The sequence below is a fragment of the Arabidopsis thaliana genome, chromosome 3 (genome assembly GCF_000001735.4).
Source record: "Arabidopsis thaliana chromosome 3, partial sequence".
NCBI lineage: Eukaryota > Viridiplantae > Streptophyta > Magnoliopsida > Brassicales > Brassicaceae > Arabidopsis > Arabidopsis thaliana.
Genome location: NC_003074.8, coordinates 5247838 through 5266625, shown reverse-complemented (window position 1 = coordinate 5266625; position 18788 = coordinate 5247838). Strand labels below are relative to the sequence as shown.

Sequence of the window (18788 nt, the reverse complement as noted above, 5' to 3'; positions counted from 1 at the left end):
AACGTGTTGACATTCCTATGCATTAAAAGTTTAAAACATAAACGCATGTTTGTGGTTTTCAAAATAACGGAAATATTTTAGATAGTAATGTTGACCAAAGTTTAATACAAAGACCTTTGAATATGTGAAAAGCCTTGAAGGCTTGAACGAATCCAAAAGTACGTATAGTGAGTATAGAGTATGTAATCAAAAATAGACTTATTTAGTGTGGTTGATAATGATGATGGTATCGTTAATTTGGGCCAAGAAAAAAGCACAAGTGAGAGGGGATGGGCTGAATCTTTGCTGTTTCTGGTTTGGAACGCACATGGGTAGGTCACAGTTGTAACAAATCATATGGGTTCGTTTCATAATCACATATGTTAATTTTTGTAAATCCAAGTACTAATTTTATTGTACAGAACAACAATATAGAAAAACAAAAACTAGGTTGACATACCGAACATGTCGGTGTTTTCTATAATTGATAGTACTTATGCTATCAAAAGCAAGATGTGCATATCTATAAAAAGAATCATTACAAAAAAAAAAAAAAAAATGAAGAATAAGCTTAAATCTTTAAATTAAGCAATCTTAACTTTGAATGTGAAATTACGATTATGAATTAACTAATTTCTTCGGAGGTATACGAATATTTGGAATAAAAACTTACTAGTAAAAATCTTATAGTACTAATAAATTATACAAGCATAACTCTAAGAGAAAAAAAAGGAAGAATGAATTCTTTGTTTTTATCTTACACTTATATACTTATGAAAACATCTATTTAGATTTGTGATGTCACTTACTGAAGTAGAAGTAAAAACTAACGAATGTTTTACGTAGACTTTTTTTATAAATATCTATTTAGATTTGCTTATAATATCCATATTTTTTCCAAAACACAGGTATACATAACATATCAACAATGAAAGATTCAAATAATAATTATTATTTTTTAAAAAGATGAAATAATGGATACTTATTACATATGTTTCTACACACATATATAGATCCGAAATAACAATAAATTTTGAAACAGATTAATGTTTTAACTCAACACTCAAGAAACAAGTAGTGTATATATATATAGCTGTCTTTCTGAAGATAATTATGCAAAACCATAACATGAAATTTTGTTGCAAAATAATATACTATAACATATATATTTATATAACATGAATAGGAAAAATGTTCTAAAGGATCTTGATGATCAAGTTTAAGATTAAATTAATGAACCAGCTCCTTGCTTCTTGTTCAAGTCATCATCACTCGTCTACTCCTCTAGGCTGCAGCCCAAACCCGGTAGCATCCGATCTTTTCATTATTCTCAACCTCTTGCATGACTCTAGAAACATCCTGCAAATCAAAATATCCAAACTCATTTACTTTAGTTTGTGATACATTTTCTTTTTGTAGTGAGATATCTTAAGTCAAAAGATAGAACATACCCCCAAGGTACATCACCGGCGAGCATCCAGTCTCCATCTTTGTCTTCGTATATGGTAACGTATTCGCAGTTGTCACCATCTTTCAAGGCCACACCTGCACAAATATGTATATATGTAAATTTAAAATTGTGTTGATAATATGGCGAATTCGGTATATAGAAAAGTCTAATTAACAATACAACTATACAAGTGGTGCATAAATTCTGATTTTTAGAAATTACGGATATGTAGTAACCGAAACCTCTAATTTTCTATGATAGATAATTTTCAGATAATTCAAAACAGTTTGGAGAAAAATAACCAGTTAAATTAGGACTAGTCTTAAGTCTCTAAGAACAAGTAAATAAATTTCCTGAGATGACTAATAAAAATCTCGACATATTTGTCCTTTCATAACACTTTAAATTAAAATCTATAACATTGCTACCACAATCAGTTCAACTGCTAACCAAAATTCTAACTATATTTGTATTAGTGTTGTCATTGTATCATAAATTGGGGTGTTGGTTTGGTTGTAGACATAAAAAGAAAGAACAGCACTAAACTATACTACTCCATTACGTCTACAAGACTACAACACTCTAAGTTCTTAATCGGACGTCTTGTAAACTATATATAATTAGTTGTTTTCCACATGATCTAATTACCACTCTACTTTTATGGGAAGAGAACATAATTGTTACTAACCGATGCCACGGAAACCGAAGAGCTTATCAAGAGCAAAGGCTAGATCATCATAGCCTTGGCTCGAACCAAGATCCATCTTCCTCAAATAAGGCACACCATCCATGCTCACTTTCACATACCCTAACCCCACTTTCGTGGTCGAAGCTTCCTTACAGCTGTTTTTCTTCCGGTAAGAACAAACCGGTGGCCACCCCACCACCTGGCTTTTCGCCGCCGGCGAATCATTAACCTTCTCAGCGTCACCACCAGATGAAACGACGCCGCTTTCACATTGATCACTATTACTACCCGACGACGTCATATTCATCTCCGTGAAAGCTCTCTTCTTCATCATCTTCTCTGCCACATCTCTCCCCGGAAGCCCCAATCTCAGCTCCGTTATCTCAAGCCCGAGTCCTTCCTTCTCCATTTCTTGAACTTCTTTTTTTCCTCTCACAATTTGATACAATTATGAAATGAGAACTTTCTTCTCCTACACTTCTCTTATTGTAGTAATGGCACCGCGTCGTGCTTTTTATATGTTGCTTCGTTGGTCCACACGATACAACCAATGAAAACCAATCCAATATCGACACGTGGAGTCATTTGATATCTAAAGTCTTCTTCTTCTTGTTATTCAGTTTGTGTGGGGAGACAAAGTGGGGGCAGAGACAGGTCAACTGAGGATGCGGTGGTCGGTCACATGAGAGACATAAGTTTGGTGCTGTTTTTATTTTTTTCTCAAAATTAATAAAGACCGGCATTACAAGGTGGTTAAGGGAACAGATCCTACGGTTGTGAAATTTTCTTCTGATTTTTCTCTGACCGTTGGATCATTGGAATCCGAATCTCCTTCTCCTAACATCCCATGTGTTTTTTTTTTGTAAAGATTCTTGTTCTAACTAGTATATCACAGAATCACAACTATAGTATACTTTTTCTTCAATAAGTTCATGTTATTTAGTTATTTTATAGTGAAAATAAATAAATAAAACTATAGTCTATTTGTTTGCATTTCTAATAAGAGGATGGGAATATTAAATCAAATCCTACCATTTTGGGATATGTTCGTTTATCTCTCTTTGCATCAGTTTTTTTGGATTGGCTTGTATATAACTAACAACATTTAGCTTAATAGTAAGATATTCCAGCAATGATTTTGATTGGTCACCGCTTTAATCTCACATGGAGAATATAAACCAGATATACAAAATTTGTATGGATCAGAATCAAATATAGTACCGAGTTTAGTTTTGGAATGTGACAAATAGTTACAAAGTAAAAACGTATATTCTAGTATGTTTTGGGTTCAGGTTTGAGTTTTAATCAAATCATATCCATAATTTATAAGAATATAACTACCTTCTCAAGTATTGGGTTGAATTTTACTTAGGGATTCAATTATATACATGCTCTAATCAAATTAGAATTTGGTTCGACTTTTAGATCAGTTTTTTTTTTTTTTTGTTTTTTGAATATCATATCATATGGATTGAATTTGTACTAATTTATAACTATTTAAATCTTCTTTGCAACATCCTGGTAAACCAAATTCCCAAAGAAATATATAGTCAATGGCAACACCTCTCAACTTAGACTAACAAGAGGATGTATTGTAATCTTAAGTTAGAGCTGTTTATGATACTCATCTCCAAAGTTAGTCTCGAACCAATGACTTCAAGCGGAGTATAACTAGTTTCGAATAGGTTCAAACTAAGCCAGACCCGCATTGTTGGGTAGTTGTTAACTATCTCTAGCTCAGCATACCAATAAAACACAAGAAGTATAATGATGGGGTTTAGAGGACGTAGGGACACGAGAATAGAAAAAAAGATCGACCGTGTGTATGTGTGTGAGTGTGTGTGGGTTCACTCTTGTCTACCAACTTTGATCAATGGATTGACAGAAACAAGTTGGGCCACGTGAAATTATATGAAATACAACCACATAAAGAGATTAAGTTCCATACTCCCATATCTCTAGTTTACCTTTAATGTTTCCAAAGGCTACCAAACGACATTTGTAGCACCAAATATTTATAAATTCCATTTTTACAAATTTTGAGTGGGAGCAGTGTTTGGTTTTCATCTCAAACGCACAACTGTCATCCTTTAAAAAAAACGTTTGTTTTATCAATAAACAAATATAATTTGATCAAAAATTTCATCCGAAGCCCCTTTTTCACCATGAAATTGGTCCATAGTTTATTTATGCACTAATGATACGATGAGCATAATATATGATGCTTGCAATTTGGAAAAACGCCGTTCAACTGGAAATTCAGGTAGTCTAAATAGAATTATTTCCTGACAGCAATAATATAAGGCTATTTTGATTTATTTATTTTTAATATCCAGAAATTTCATGTGCTTCTACTCGAGTTTTGATAGGAAAACTTTTAAAGTGATTGTGACATGTCTCATGTTTCTTATACGTTAGGTCGTTATCCACGATTCTCTTGCTTATGTTTTCGGTTAGTTAATAAAATATTACAAGTCTCAAGGATCATAATTATGTTCTAAATCCTTTATACATTATTCACAATACGTATCTTTCAAAAAGAATCAATGAAGGTATAATTTTTAATCAAATTGACGACCAAATAAAAGTTAAACTACAAGCATGTTCCCACGTCCATAAGCAGCATAAACTAAATTATGAAACTGCAAACGAATATTTTAATTATTGTCAGTATTTTTTTAAGTTTTATGTAAAGCACATAAATTACATGTGTACTGGGAGAATCAGGTGAATATCTGGTTAAGCATGAAGGGAAATTAAAAACCAATCTTTACCGGAATAGTTTCAGGCAACAGTAATAAGTGATGACAGAAAAAGAAGGCTCTCCTATGTAGAAATACTGAAATGGTTACTGTTAATGAAAAATATTGATTCATAAGGACTTTTAGTTAAGTCAAAATTTAGAACTCTCAATAACTAGTGAGCCCTAAGCCGTATGCTATTTCATAGGTTCTGTAACGTTTTAGTTTATAGTTTATGTAACGTTTAGATTGCGAATAACTTTTCCGTTTTTAAATTGTGTTAGTCATTTTCATTAATAAATATTAGTAATAACTTTTGATTCTTCTCGACTCCAAAATATACAATTTTAAAATGTTCAATAAACTTTTTAACAATTATAAAACATTGTCCGACAAATAGGCAACAAGCTATAAAAGGAAAGCACGAGTGTTTAGCGGACGCATTAGTCGAGTAAATATTTATTTAACTTGGATATTATTTCTTTATCATAAGAATAGTCGTCGGATGTTAAGGAGAAAGTAAAACAAATGAACGGCGTCAGATACAGAAAATCTGTTTAAAGTATGCCAAAGTAAAACTATAGGGTTTGGTTCGATATCTTGTTGGGCTTTCGATTCGGTAGCTTCTAACCCAATCTTCCGACATATGGCCCGTTTCTGCGGATATATTAAACATTATTTTTCTCCTAGTAAAACATTTTGCCGTTCAGAAAACCATGATACATGTGAAGTTGTAAATAAATCTATAGCACGAAATAAGATCTAAAATACTCTTGATCTTCGTCAAATCCGATGCGAAGGAACGCTTTTTTTGTTTCGAAGAGTCTATCGAGCCACTCTCTGGTCGTTAAAACTAAAACAAAAAAAAAATGATTTGTTTACATCAAAGAATTGTATACATAAAAAATGTTGAATGATAGTTAAAATTGATGTTTACAAATTTAGTTTAAATACTTACCTCGTGGTTCATTAGCAGCTTCCCACCAGATTTTGGACACACTGAGCAATATAAACACGGTCAAAAATACAAAATACAAGAGTTTAGTAGCCATTACTTAGTTTAAGATAAATATGAAGAGAATTGACGAGACAAGTTGATTTGTTACAACATCATTATATATGATTATTGGCCACGTCAAAACTAATTTGGTCCTTACATTTGCCCCTCAAGACACGATAGAAAGACTTATTATTCATATTTTTGTCACATACGAAGACTTACTTATGTCCTAACGTTTTACCCCTTAATCCCCGTTGAAAAAATTATTTAGATTTTTTGTCAATTGGACCCAACTTTACTTCTACAAATAGCGCGTTTAGAGATATGCATGTAAAGACTATTGTGATATGAGTTAAACATATTCAAAATGGGATATTCTAAGATCAATTCAAATTCGAATAGATGTTGTGAAAATCAGAAGTGAAGAGACCAAAAAATTCGAAAATTTTATATTTCTTGTTCAGTTGTTTGAAGTAGAAAAATAATCATAAATTTCTATAGCTTTTAAAAAATAAAAAATAAAACTATAAATGTGTATAGCTAACTTAATAGTGTATGCACATTATTCAATGGACTAGGCCGGAAAGAGAGGAAGATGAACAAAAACCAAACATATTAACCGATTCCTTACAAAATGAGTGTTGGGGTTTCTCCTCTCCCATTTTCGTAAGGATCTAAAAATAAAATAAACAATATTATTCAATGGTTTTAAAATGAGTTTCTTACACCATTTTAAAGATTAAAAATCACTTGGATTTTGAACGATACTAATTAAAAGTTTAGTACGATTAGTAGAATTTTTTTAACGATTAGTAGAAGTTATAAAACATTATATGCGTTTTGTTTATGGTTCAAACAGCAAGAAATAATAAATTTGGTAATAAATGAATGTTGTCTAATTGTCTTGAATGTGTGTTATTGTATTATCAATGGGTGGTGTTAGTCTTACCAAACAAAAAAATTGTTCGTTAGAGAAATTTGAGAAAGTATAAAACATAGGCATCGGTTTCGTGTATCAGCAGCTCAAGGTACCCTATTAAAGATGGCAAAAACAATTCAATTCACACTTTCTTATAACAAAATTATTTTTCATGTTTATTTGTACCAATAACATTGCATAATTATAATATTAGGAAATATAATGGTAGCATTTGTTAGTTTTTATGTACTTCAAGTTCAAAACAAATAGACAATTATTAAATTTGTGCATGTAAACTAAGTTTCCATATAATGAATTTCCCTTTGTTTTAGCCGCCTTTTACGTTTCCGTTTTTGATTCGAACCATATGATCAGATGGATCTGAGAGTTCAAACCTAAATGAGCTACGAAATGAGACACTTTTTTTAGTGTAGGAACGAAATGAGACTCTTTATCATTAGTTTTGCATTACTGCAAATATGGTTGAACATAAATCACGGTTCTTAAACTTTTTGTGATTGGTTAAAATTATACTTACAGACATGTTACCCATATCAACCAATATGTTTAAAGATGAAAAAACTTAAGATGATACAATCTCTTATTCAAAAAAACAAAAACTTTAGACGTTGGAGACTTGGAGTTAAGCCTACCTTAAAAAAAAAAAAAAAAAAAAACAAAAACCTTACAAAGGGGTTTATAAAGTTAGAATTACTACAAGAAACTAAAATTTAGAAAAGATCTAGAAAACGTGGAAAAGAAAATCTCAACGATAGGATTTAAGAACAGAGCCGCAAAAGCTGCAGACGATGGCTCTCCAAGATCTACAATAAATAGGTATAAGACAAAACCTCGTCGAAGTCTTCATATCGGCGACTCTTGCACCACGACCACACCGGGAACACGTTCCTGCCGCCGGTTTGCTTCCTTTAACCTTCCTCTTCTGGTCAACCAAGAAACAGAAACACACCATTATTGATCCTTCTTCCAATTCTTGTTTTCAAATTCGGATAAAATGCACTGGAGATAGTGATCGATATCGCTCCTAAGAACGCTGTTCCTTGTGTTCTTGAAGATACATTTGGGTCAGAGATGTGCAAGATGATTGCCCTACTGATGCACACGTGTTTGGCGTAGAATGTAAGTAATTATGAATATTTATAGAGATTCTGATATTTTTAAATGAATTTTTGACGTGCGTACACATACGTACAACCCCCAACTTCCAGCTGAATTCTTCATTTTTATTGTTTTATGTTCTTATTCAACTTATATATTAACTCCTATTTTCTAGGAGTTTTGTTATTGCGTGAAGGCGATATATGTACGTCACTGATGAATCAGCTCGTATATGTAAACGTGGAAAATTATAGTTGGAGGTTGTGTTTGTCACTGTTCCTTATCGGTAATATGGGTCATGCGTAAAGACCCATTCTCTCTACCTTTAATTGTCAAATTTTCTCATTCCAAATATTTAACATTTAAAAGCACATAAACAAAATGGGCCTAAAACATTTTAAACTTGCACTCTTTATTAAGGTCTGTATTGTTGGGCTAGCTTATAAGAAAGTTTGACATTTTTTATTTTTGTCCGTTTTCCTTATTAATCTATTTCCTGTCGACGGCTCTGAGTTTGCAGACAGTGTTCCAGGAAACAAAAAGTTTAATTTTTATAAGATTTCATTTACATGGAAATTTCAAGATTCTGAATGGTTTACATAGTAAGAATTTAAACGAATTGACTATTCCAGAATTACTTCCCCGAAGAAATGGAAGCTAAAATGTTCACAAGATAGACTCACAACACAAGAGAATTTGTCGAAAATAATAATTCTGCATCATAAACAGTCAACTATATACTTGTATTGAACTAATCACTAAGTTTGACGTTAAGAAAAGAAAGTGTTAGGGAATAATAATAAAATAGGAATGTTAGATATATAAACAAAGTTGTGAGTAGAGTTACTTACTAGTCAACGACGGGTTAGGTCGTTCTGCGTCTACCAACTAATCAGGTTGCTACTTTATAGTATAGTAAACTTTGAGTTTTCAGAGAATATCTTTTTACATATACGTCCTTATATCACATTGGCTGTTCTTGAATTTTGTTGATAATTGTTAAAAAATGCATAACAGGCAGGTTTCAATAATCTTTTTTGACAAAGCTAACAAGATCAGGCTTGATTTCAAATTCATGTTTCCTTTTCCTCCTTAGACATATAATAAAGTCTTTCTTTTAATTAATTTCATAAAGAAATATGGATGGAATCTCAAATATCACACTAAACAACAACAAAATATGTAAAAATGTAGAGATACAATATCTATAGTTCAGGAAATTGTTATCCGTAATATATGTAAAAAAGGAGGTTATTTGTTTTCTCTTTTCCCTCTTAATTAGGCAATGTGATGTAAAGTATTGATGATACCATTATAAACCAAACAAAATGTTATTGACATTTCATAAGATTTTTAAAAATATAACTTCACATAGCTTAGCTGGTCATGTGAGTTACCAAAATCAAGAAATTTTTATTAGTTCTGTTGGATATGAGGCATCCCGCATATGTGAACACACTTGAACACCGACACTTCATTAAATGGTTAATTGCTTTAATAATCTTAGTATTTCACGGTACTCCAGAGGATTAGTCCCCACACACACTCGAATTATTTTATACTAATAGATAGATACCTTTCATTCGAGCTCTTCTGGCAACATTTTTGGCAATAATCAAAAGAATATACAAAAGCCACACACATAAAAAGGACGCATGTAACGTAAATTACGTGTTTTTATATTCTTTTGTTACATAACTTACGTATTGCTGACGATAAATTGAGATGGTTATTTTAGTGTCTAAGGTTTCCGTAGTGGTCACTGGTTCGTGTGATGATAACACAGTACGTTAAAAAAGGGTCCTTACTACAACCCACCATTTTGTTGGACAACATTCATGCACTTTTTTTTTCGTGTTAAATATTCGTTCCTTGAGATTAACCTCTTGAATATGCGTTCGCAATCGATAAGTGAAAGCTATTGAATCTAACGAGAGTACGAGACAATATCTCAAATAGAATTTGATTTCGACCATTAAAATATCAGAATTTAGTTTTTTCTGTCGTCCAAAATTCATCAGTAGCTATCTATTCGAAATAGTTCAATATCCTGTTATAGATATGTTTTTGACTACAAATAAATTTCCCATGGATGCAGATGCATTTACGAAAAGAATAGACTTTTCTTTTGTTCTATTTTGTGTTATGTGAAAAGAAAAATGGTGTAGCAAGTAGGAACGTAAGCTTTAGACTTTAGTGTTTGTTATTCAAAAAAGATCACTTAATAAAGCCGGTGGGGTTAATGCCTCTCCTTCTGTTTCCCATACTCGTTTTACGTTTGCTTACATTTTGTCAAACCATTGGACCCCAAAAATTCTAAGTTTATAGTATATTTCTTTACTTTTGCATTATATATACTATTTTCTATAAATAAAGAGTGTGAATATTCAGCGGGAAGTTTTTTTTTAACATACTTTATCAAAAAAAAAAAGTATGATCTAAAATATTAGCTAATGATTATATCTTTAATTTGTTTTCCATACGAGACAGTTTGTCTACATCAAAATAAAATATAATGGACCTAATTGAGTAATCTTGGTTTAGAAACAACTGAAACAGAAATAAGGTTAGTTTCGGTTTACTAGCTGCAGTTAATATCGACGATTATGAGAAATTATCGGATTTGTGTGTTTAAAAGCAGAAGATGGAAAAAGAATCTAGTTGCTGTCTGATCGTAATTACAAGGGGTCTATTCACCTAACAACTAAACAAGACCACGATTAGCGGAGAATCAAATATTAACATGTATTAGTATACCACGTGTCGTCCTGTAAAGTGGTGAGAGTGTAAGATGTACGGCTGCAATTTGATGAATGAACTTACCGATTTACAAAAAATCTTACGCAACGGATGTTCTCTCCTTGTCTGTGTCACCTCCACCTCTTTGTCCATCATTTGTTTCATCGCATTTCTTCAACTATAGTCCATACCAATAAAATAGATATCTTGGATTTGAATGATGATAGTATTTCGAGTGGAAACAAGGATAATGTTAATGGATAGATAACATAGATGAATGGTAGATTAATCTTACTACTAATTAAAAATATCTTCATCAACGTCACAACATGGTAACAATATTCACGATATTTTCATCAATATTTTCTGGATCCTTCTCTAGAGACATACACATTTCTCTATTTGTTTTGTTTTTTTGTGTGGAAAATTGCAGGCGATCTCGAATCTCGGAACACAGTGCATGCATGATAATAGACATATCTATTTACGATTCAAATCTCGCGTCGTCTCTGTTGGTAGCTCCACTGGCTATCAAAAACCATATTTTATACCTGTTACAGTATTTACAATTTTAATAAAAGAGAGATATTTCTATTTTCTATATTAAACAACATTATCTCGAAGATGCATACATAGTTCCATACTTTAGTCTTTGTCGCCTTTATAAGCTTTCTCATCTTGAACGCGCTTCTTCTTTGAAGAGACTTTTACACATGGTCAGTCTCTCTCAGCTAATTCTTTTTAAGAAATTTAAATTTTCTGTCTCAGTGTTCAAAGATAGGATCTGAGTAAAACCAAACTCACTCATTAGCTAGTGATCATGTGGTAATTAAACTACAGAATAATCAGATAAATATTCTTATCTTTTTACTTTTAGTTAATAATATTTGTCTCTTAATCTATGATAAACAAAAATTTCTTAACCAGTTAACAGAAAACACCATAAATTGAGTTAAAAAATTGCATAAATGCATCATTAAATAAAACCAAAATTATGAATGTTTGCATTATCAAATAACATGAAATAGTGGTTCATGATACTTTCATTACTGTGTGACCTTCCACATTTCGTAATTTGTATAATGCATGGTGTTATTTTACAAAAAATCACTAAAAGTTAGATCAACTATTTAAATTTGAATCAAGAGCTTTAATTAGTGTTCACTGTAAACAAGAGAAAATATTACGTATGAAAATGTTATGTATACAGTATTTAATACTTAAAGGTATCTTAAATAAATTTAAAAGAAAAAGGTTAGCTAATGATTTTCTGTTAGCAACCTCCAAATTAAAAATCTAGCGACTTTACGGGTTTTTTAATTCAGAAACCAGTGGTTTGAAAAATGCAGAAACCGACAAGCATAGAGTGAAAAAGAAAGCGCGTGAAAAAATTGTAAGACCAAAAGTTGCAAAAAAATATCCCTTTCCATAATTCCTTCCTTTGCCCCATTTTTATTTTCTTCTTCATCCATAATAACTTCACTCTCTCCCCCCCCCCCCCCCCCAACATGTTCCTGTGACGACGATACACTCTTTCACTGACTTACCCCTACCTCAAAATCACCTTCTTCTTCATCGTCTCAGCTCAGGAATTGCTAACTACCTGTTTTTGAATTTGAGATCTGTTTTTGTTTCTAGAAGAAAACAGCTTGTTTTCACCGTCTCTGATCCTCTGGTACTTGCTTTTTACTTTGTATGTTAGTTATTCAGAGTTTGAAATTCGAATTTTCAAATTTAACTAACTCGTAGATCGGATTTTTGTTTGTTTTTGTTTGCATCAGATTTGATCGGAATCTAATGGGTAAAACCACCGGGAACAGAGATTGGACTCAGATCTACGCTATTTACGGAATCGAACAATGGCAGACACTCGTCTTCCTTCTCTTCCATGCTTTCTTCTTCTCTCTTCTCTCTCTTCTCTTCCTCATCTACTTCGATCAGATTTGCTTCTTCCTCGATTCCTTCTTCCTCTCCGGCGCCGCCAGATTAGCCGCGGGTTTCACCGGTGCTGTAACCGCTCTCTCCGCGGTTTGTCTACTCTTCGCCGCAGCTAATTTCGTTTACTCAGATGTTCCGCTTCAGTACGAGATGGCTCAACGCATGGTTAGCTCCGTCGGTGACTGGTCTTGTGTCAAAACTGCTCTCGATCTCGGTTGTGGCCGTGGTATCCTCCTCAATGCCGTCGCTACACAGCTTAAGAAAACCGGTAGCTCCGGTCGGGTCGTCGGGTTAGACCGCTCTAAACGCACCACTCTCTCCACTCTCCGCACCGCTAAACTCGAAGGTAACTGATCAATTTCTCCTAATTTCAAATCGAATTTGAGATTCTCATTGTTTTTGTGATTCAAAATTGTGTAGGTGTGCAAGAGTATGTGACATGCCGTGAAGGAGATGTGAAGACGTTGCCGTTTGGCGATAATTACTTCGACGTGGTGGTCTCGTCGGTGTTCGTTCACACGGTGGGGAAAGAGCATGGTCAGAAGTCGGTGGAAGCTGCGGCGGAGAGAATGAGAGTGCTCGGAGAGATTGTGAGAGTTGTGAAGCCAGGAGGTTTGTGTGTGGTTTGGGATCTCTTACACGTGCCGGAGTACGTGCGTCGTCTTCAAGAGCTAAAGATGGAAGATATACGAGTCTCGGAGCGAGTCACGGCGTTTATGGCCGGAAGTCACATCGTTTCGTTCCGGAAACCCAGTGAACTCGTCGCCGGGCCCCGTGAAGTCCGCCTCGATTGGAGATGATGACGTGGTGTTCAAAACGACAGTGATGTGTGTCGGTTCGTTATATAAAAAACGGCACGTAGTTGAAGAAGTCTGGAGGTTCGACACTATAATTGTAATATATTAATTACGAATCTACTACTACTACACTAGAAAATCAAAATGTATGTGGCGTCTGGGGAGGCGAAGCGGAACCAGATGCTTTGATGAAGAGGCATAACGCTGCGTTTGCGTTTTTGTCTTGTATTTGTATAACCTATAGTTTTTATTAACATATTAAGCTGAATCTTAATATGTGATTCAGAGAAGAGTCTTTTTACTGTTGCGTTTTCAAACGCGGGTAAAAAACTAACGTCGTGGAGAGAAGTAGCTGAACTTTGAAACTGTGTACGAAAAAAAAATAAAAAATTTGGAGCTTTGTTGAGTGAATTTCAAGAATGTCGTCTGTGTAGTAGATATGGTTGGGCATTAAATGACTTGTCATTGTCACTTCACGTCAATGTGGTATCTGTTCCCTATATATTATTAATTTATTATTTTAGTATACTTGGGCCAGATTTGGGCCAAGCCTTAAAGCTACTCTTGCTTCATTTTTGTCTGTTAAACACCCGGCAAAGCATGCACAAGCGAATTCTCAAAACGTTGAGTTGTTTTGCAAGATGCAATGCGTGTCGACTGTACAAAGTAGAACACCACGCCGTTTCTCTTAACTTCAGAGTAGGGCACGTGTATCCATTCAAATACCTCCACGTAAGCGTTTCGGAGATGAGGCGCGCCAAAGAAGAAAGCTCATCGTTTATTCTCCCTATCCTTGTCTCTGTAACTTGCAAGCTTCCCATCAATGGCTTCTCCTTTGTCTTCTTCCACCGTCGTCTCTCACCGCCTTTTTTTTCTCCATCCTTCACCTCTCAATCGCAAATTCCTCTTCGTAAAACCCAAATTACCCTTTAATCGAACCAATTCCGGAGATTTCCGCATGCGTCTGCATTCTACATCCAGTAAAACTGGCACTAAGGTCGGGTTTTAAAATTCTCGCGAATGCGTACAATGCTCTATACTGATTTCACATTAGGGTTTTACTTAGTTTACGCATATCTATCGTTAGGCAAAAAAATCGTTTTTTAAGGGTTTATGGATTAGTGATAAAATTGTTTTCAGCAGTGCAGGAACTTATACATTCCTGCAATTCTTCAATTGATTCGAAGTTGAACACTTTTGAAGCTGGATCTAAAAACCTCGAGAAATTGGTTGCAACGATATTGATATTTGTTCAAGTATGGTCTCCATTGCCCTTGTTTGGTCTAGACTCTGCTTACATTTCACCTGCAGAGGCAGTTCTTTACTCTCCGGACACTAAAGTTCCAAGAACTGGAGAACTTGCTCTAAGAAGGGCTATACCTGCTAATCCAAGCATGAAGATAATACAGGCTCGTCACTCTCTTAGACTTTCTATGTGGTGTATTTGCTTTTGGAAATCATTGACTGTTATACTATTATGTGTTGTTGTTCCTTAGGCTTCGTTGGAAGATATATCATATCTTCTCAGAATTCCTCAAAGGAAGCCTTACGGTACCATGGAGAGCAATGTAAAGAAAGCTTTAAAGGTAAACTTTTTTACTCTTGTTTATTTTCTATAGAAGCTTCTAGTTTATTGATCTTGTTTGAGGCTCTTAGTTTCGTATGTTCTGAGAGACTCTTGATTGGTTGGCATTGAAGTGGTGGATTTACTTCTTGATTTGTATTAAGTTTGCAAGAATAGTGGAAGCATAGTATGCTTTGACGAAATTGTTTCAGGTGGCTATAGATGATAAGGATAAGATCTTGGCTAGTATACCAGTAGACTTAAAAGACAAGGGCTCAGAACTGTATACAACTCTGATTGATGGAAAGGTACGTGGGAATTAAACCGCAACTCTGTTCTCAAGTTGATGGGCTGTAATACCTGTAATATTTTCTTTAAGTTTGGTGAAAGATGATCTGGTTTTGTTAAATGTAAAGTTTTCTTAGTTTGCAACTGATTACAACAGGTGGTTTTAAGTTTTAGATTCATTTGGTTTTGTCATAGGCGCGTATAAACCTTATGTTCCTTTGTTTGAAAGGGTGGACTACAAGCACTTATAACGTCTATTAAGAAACAAGATCCTGATAAAGTGTCCCTTGGGCTGGCAGCATCACTAGATACTGTTGCGGATCTGGAGTTATTACAGGTATACATCACTACTCATCTCTTATGGGTAGGGAAATGAAACACATAAGCGCAAGAATTAGTTGCTGACGTTAAAGAATGTTATTGCAGGCATCTGGGTTGTCATTTCTACTTCCTCAGCAGTACTTAAACTATCCCAGGTGAATCCAGTTTTTCTGTCTCTCTGAGTTAATCCCCTCTTATTAGCTGCAAAATTTACAGATATTTTGTGGAATTGTAGGTTAGCAGGAAGAGGAACTGTGGAAATCACCATTGAGAAAGCTGATGGTTCGACTTTTTCAGCTGAAGCTGGAGGTGATCAAAGAAAGAGTGCTACAGTACAGGTATCAGAGCTAAATCTGATCTTATATATGCAGCTGTTGTTGCCTTTTACGCCCCGATTACTTAAGCTGCTTTTTCACGGAATGCTGCTTTTGCTTATATGGTGGATTCAGATCGTTATAGATGGATATTCAGCACCTCTAACCGCAGGGAATTTTGCAAAACTGGTAAGGTAGTTTACTCTGAACAACCTTTGTTAGCTCCAGATCTTGAACCTAAAGAGGCTGTACTCTTAAATCTTGAAATGATGATTGGGCACCACAAACTCTTGCTTCTCGTTTTTTTACAGGTAACTAGCGGTGCATATGATGGAGCCAAACTCAATACTGTAAACCAGGCTGTTATCACAGAGGATGGGAGTGGTAAGGTGGAGAGTGTTAGTGTTCCATTGGAAGTAATGCCTTCTGGACAATTCGAACCTCTCTACAGAACGCCATTGAGTGTCCAGGTATAGACTCCTACTCCCAAATCAAAACCAGAAAACCTGACTTAACTTTTTTTTTTTGCATTTTGACATTGGAAGGATGGGGAGTTACCAGTGCTTCCTTTATCGGTTTATGGAGCTGTAGCAATGGCGCACAGCGAAAACTCAGAAGAATACTCTTCTCCTTACCAATTCTTCTTCTACCTATACGATAAAAGAAACGTAAGCATCACTCCAAACTTCCTTAGCTTGATTCCATTTTTGAAACTAAGAAGCTTGCTCTTAATCTTGTTTGTATTTTCCTGCAGTCTGGCTTAGGAGGATTATCCTTTGACGAAGGACAGTTCTCGGTCTTCGGGTATTGGTTTTAAAACTTTTCTTATTCGGACGTTCAGAACTTGCAAGTTGCATTTGAATTGATGGTTGCTCTTGTGTGCTCCAAATTCTGCAGATACACAATAGCAGGAAAAGATATTCTCGGGCAGATCAAGACTGGAGATATCATCAAATCTGCAAAACTAATTGAAGGCCAAGACCGCCTTAGTTTGCCTGTTCAAAACAACAACATCAACGAATCCACTTGATTCTTTTTCTTTCTTTACATCCAAAACGTTCTAAGACTTTCTTGTCCATAAACAGAGTGCTAAGAGTTTCAACTCTCTGCAATTGGGTATGATTCTTATTGGATTTCCAACATTACAAGAAAAAGAAAAGCTTTGAGCTCTATTTACATTCAACCAAAAAGTTCTCAGCCTTGATTTTTTGAGTCCCAGTTTCATGATCAAACAGAAGACATTTTACAGAGACGGCTAGGTGTTGGCCGGAAATTTAACCACCGGAGATTCATCCGCCGGATCGGAGGTGTCAAAGCTCTTCGCAACACCTCTCTGCTTCCGTCACTCGCCTTCCGCATAAGCCTCTCATCGCTTGGCACCACAAACCCGTGCCGTGCACACTTCGTTGAACCAGGCCGTCCTGAGCAAGTGCAAGCTACCCGAACCCTCAGACCTGACCCGTGGCTCCTCCGTCTGATCCGGTTGGTCTCGGATCTTCCTGGCATCTCTACGCCTTCACCAGATGGGATCCTTCTCGAAACCTGCATAAGTAACTGACGTGTATCTCTTGCTAAGAATTTTGCAAGAAACGTTTCTTTATAAACTAGCTGTGAGAGAGAGTCAAGGGAGTCTTCTTTCTCTATATTAAAGAAACACAAGAGAACAAGACCACTGACTTGGTTACATGTTTTTGTAATGGAGCGGTTGGTCTAATTTTCAAATTCTGAATGCTCTATTTGTCAAAGTTTGAATGTTTGACCAATTCCAAGTTCACCAACAGGTCAACGGAGAAACTTTAGAAGAAACAAAATGAGAAAATTCAATGCAAACATGCTTTCTGCCAAATTCAACTTATTTAATCATTTTACCAGCTTACTCTCACACAAAGGCCAAAGCTATATAGGCTGGGTTTTTTTGGATCCAATCTATCTTTAGTGTATAGACCATATTGAGAATGAATTGAAATTTAGTGAGGTCCATAGAAAGTTTCTCACCTCCATAATAGAGGTCCATGTAATTTTAATAATTGGTATTGTACTATTGTCATTATATCTTATTGGGATTGAAAAAATGGGCTTTTGCATCATTTGGATATTTGGATCTATCTCATTTTCTTCTTCCCTTGTACCATTTTGTTTTGTGGGTCATTAGTTTCAGCTAAAATGGAATGTACTTGTATTTGAAGCTGTAAACCTAAATACATTTGTGCCAAAACAGAAAAAAAAAAAAAAAAAAACTTTTGAAATAATTAAAATGATGAATCCGTTGTCCAGGAGTATAAAACAATATAAATACCGTTTTTGTAAATTTTATTTCAAGACTGAATTTAATATCATACAAGATAAAACAAAACATCAATTCATATAAATTAATATGACAGAAAATAATAATATAATTTTGGGATTCAAATCCTTGTACGTTGATGAATCCATCATGTAATGATGACTCACATATATAACTGAAATTGTGAATAAAAGTGTTTATTATCATCCTACAATAATAAATGATTTTTAATAAATAAAATTTGGAGGGTTTCTAAAAATTCACTCCTATCGTAATCAAAGGATCGTCATGTAGCCCAATAGAGAGTTGAAGACAGCGTTAGTTCATATTCCCCGATCTGTCTATATTTCATCTCTTCATTACCTCTCCACCAACCAACCCTTATTTTACCTTCATTAATATTTCATCCTCACTTTTTATTTAGTCTCTACTAATCCACAAAATATAATTTAGTATCACCCATTTATTACATTAACACACACGTACACATTTTTTTTTTTTTTTTTTTTGTGTATTGCAAATTGACATAAGATGTGTTTGATGAGTTAAATCATCAATTCAAGTACTAATAGATTGCTGCTCTTTTGTTTTCACTTTTTGTTGTTGTTGTTGTTGTTGTTGTTGTTGTTGTTGTTGTTAATGTTAAC

General features: G+C 34.5%; 5 protein-coding genes, 2 long non-coding RNA genes and 1 other non-coding gene across 12 annotated transcripts; 3 read left to right on the top strand and 5 right to left on the bottom strand.

Annotated features, from left to right (window-relative positions):
* Positions 1-930: 930 nt before the first annotated feature.
* On the bottom strand, positions 931-2625 carry IAA19 (indole-3-acetic acid inducible 19). The gene is made up of 3 exons (NM_112422.4): positions 2118-2625; positions 1431-1524; positions 931-1338 (listed from the first exon to the last, which is right to left on the bottom strand). The coding sequence occupies exons 1-3, from the start codon at positions 2524-2526 to the stop codon at positions 1248-1250; spliced, it is 594 nt and encodes a 197-aa protein (NP_188173.1). The 5' UTR covers positions 2527-2625; the 3' UTR covers positions 931-1247.
* A 2678-nt stretch (positions 2626-5303) lies between these two features.
* AT3G15536 lies at positions 5304-5903 on the bottom strand. Its single transcript, NR_143940.1, has 2 exons — positions 5817-5903; positions 5304-5711 (listed from the first exon to the last, which is right to left on the bottom strand). It is a non-coding gene; the product is annotated as an other RNA (non-coding RNA).
* A 1368-nt stretch (positions 5904-7271) lies between these two features.
* Positions 7272-7911, bottom strand: AT3G15534 (uncharacterized protein). Its single transcript, NM_001338177.1, has one exon. The coding sequence runs from the start codon at positions 7748-7750 to the stop codon at positions 7544-7546; it is 207 nt and encodes a 68-aa protein (NP_001319560.1). The 5' UTR covers positions 7751-7911; the 3' UTR covers positions 7272-7543.
* A 4152-nt stretch (positions 7912-12063) lies between these two features.
* Positions 12064-13927, top strand: AT3G15530 (S-adenosyl-L-methionine-dependent methyltransferases superfamily protein). 2 transcript variants are annotated; one of them, NM_112421.3, is made up of 3 exons: positions 12064-12310; positions 12417-12919; positions 12994-13927. In NM_112421.3, exons 2-3 carry the CDS (start codon positions 12433-12435, stop codon positions 13371-13373), a joined length of 867 nt encoding a protein of 288 aa, NP_566517.1. In that variant the 5' UTR covers positions 12064-12310; positions 12417-12432; the 3' UTR covers positions 13374-13927. The 2 variants fall into 2 exon arrangements, with proteins under 2 accessions (NP_566517.1, NP_850590.1); NM_180259.2 differs by having other exon boundaries at positions 12168-12919; positions 12994-13751.
* Positions 13834-17027, top strand: AT3G15520 (Cyclophilin-like peptidyl-prolyl cis-trans isomerase family protein; the record flags this gene model as incomplete). Of its 4 annotated transcripts, NM_001338175.1 has the most annotated exons (13): positions 13834-13856; positions 14074-14367; positions 14519-14779; positions 14867-14956; positions 15147-15242; positions 15452-15559; positions 15649-15698; positions 15779-15881; positions 15993-16046; positions 16169-16327; positions 16403-16525; positions 16612-16661; positions 16755-16887. In NM_001338175.1, exons 2-13 carry the CDS (start codon positions 14194-14196, stop codon positions 16885-16887), a joined length of 1401 nt encoding a protein of 466 aa, NP_001326694.1. In that variant the 5' UTR covers positions 13834-13856; positions 14074-14193. The 4 variants fall into 4 exon arrangements, with proteins under 4 accessions (NP_001326694.1, NP_188171.2, NP_001326693.1 ...); NM_112420.5 differs by lacking the exon at positions 13834-13856 and having other exon boundaries at positions 13929-14367; positions 16755-17027; NM_001338174.1 differs by lacking the exon at positions 13834-13856 and having other exon boundaries at positions 13929-14367; positions 14514-14779.
* On the bottom strand, positions 14980-15469 carry AT3G03135. The gene has a single exon (NR_140973.1). It is a non-coding gene; the product is annotated as an other RNA (long non-coding RNA).
* AT3G15518 (uncharacterized protein) lies at positions 16872-17514 on the bottom strand. Its single transcript, NM_001125163.1, has one exon. It carries the CDS (start codon positions 17403-17405, stop codon positions 17085-17087), a length of 321 nt encoding a protein of 106 aa, NP_001118635.1. The 5' UTR covers positions 17406-17514; the 3' UTR covers positions 16872-17084.
* Positions 17139-17733, top strand: AT3G03125. The gene has a single exon (NR_140972.1). It is a non-coding gene; the product is annotated as an other RNA (long non-coding RNA).
* Positions 17734-18788: the final 1055 nt, after the last annotated feature.

What these genes read in the sequence shown, in the direction of transcription:
- AT3G15534 (NM_001338177.1), bottom strand. Translation starts at nt 7,750, where the DNA reads ATGGTGTGTTTCTGTTTCTTGGTTGACCAGAAGAGGAAGGTTAAAGGA.
- AT3G15530 (NM_112421.3), top strand. Translation starts at nt 12,433, where the DNA reads ATGGGTAAAACCACCGGGAACAGAGATTGGACTCAGATCTACGCTATT. An exon ending in CCGCACCGCTAAACTCGAAG is followed by an intron (nt 12,920 to 12,993) that starts GTAACTGATCAA and finishes AAAATTGTGTAG; the next exon opens with GTGTGCAAGAGTATGTGACA.
- AT3G15518 (NM_001125163.1), bottom strand. Translation starts at nt 17,405, where the DNA reads ATGCAGGTTTCGAGAAGGATCCCATCTGGTGAAGGCGTAGAGATGCCA.
- IAA19 (NM_112422.4), bottom strand. Translation starts at nt 2,526, where the DNA reads ATGGAGAAGGAAGGACTCGGGCTTGAGATAACGGAGCTGAGATTGGGG. An exon ending in CTTCGGTTTCCGTGGCATCG is followed by an intron (nt 1,525 to 2,117) that starts GTTAGTAACAAT and finishes ATATTTGTGCAG; the next exon opens with GTGTGGCCTTGAAAGATGGT. An exon ending in GCCGGTGATGTACCTTGGGG is followed by an intron (nt 1,339 to 1,430) that starts GTATGTTCTATC and finishes TTTGATTTGCAG; the next exon opens with GATGTTTCTAGAGTCATGCA.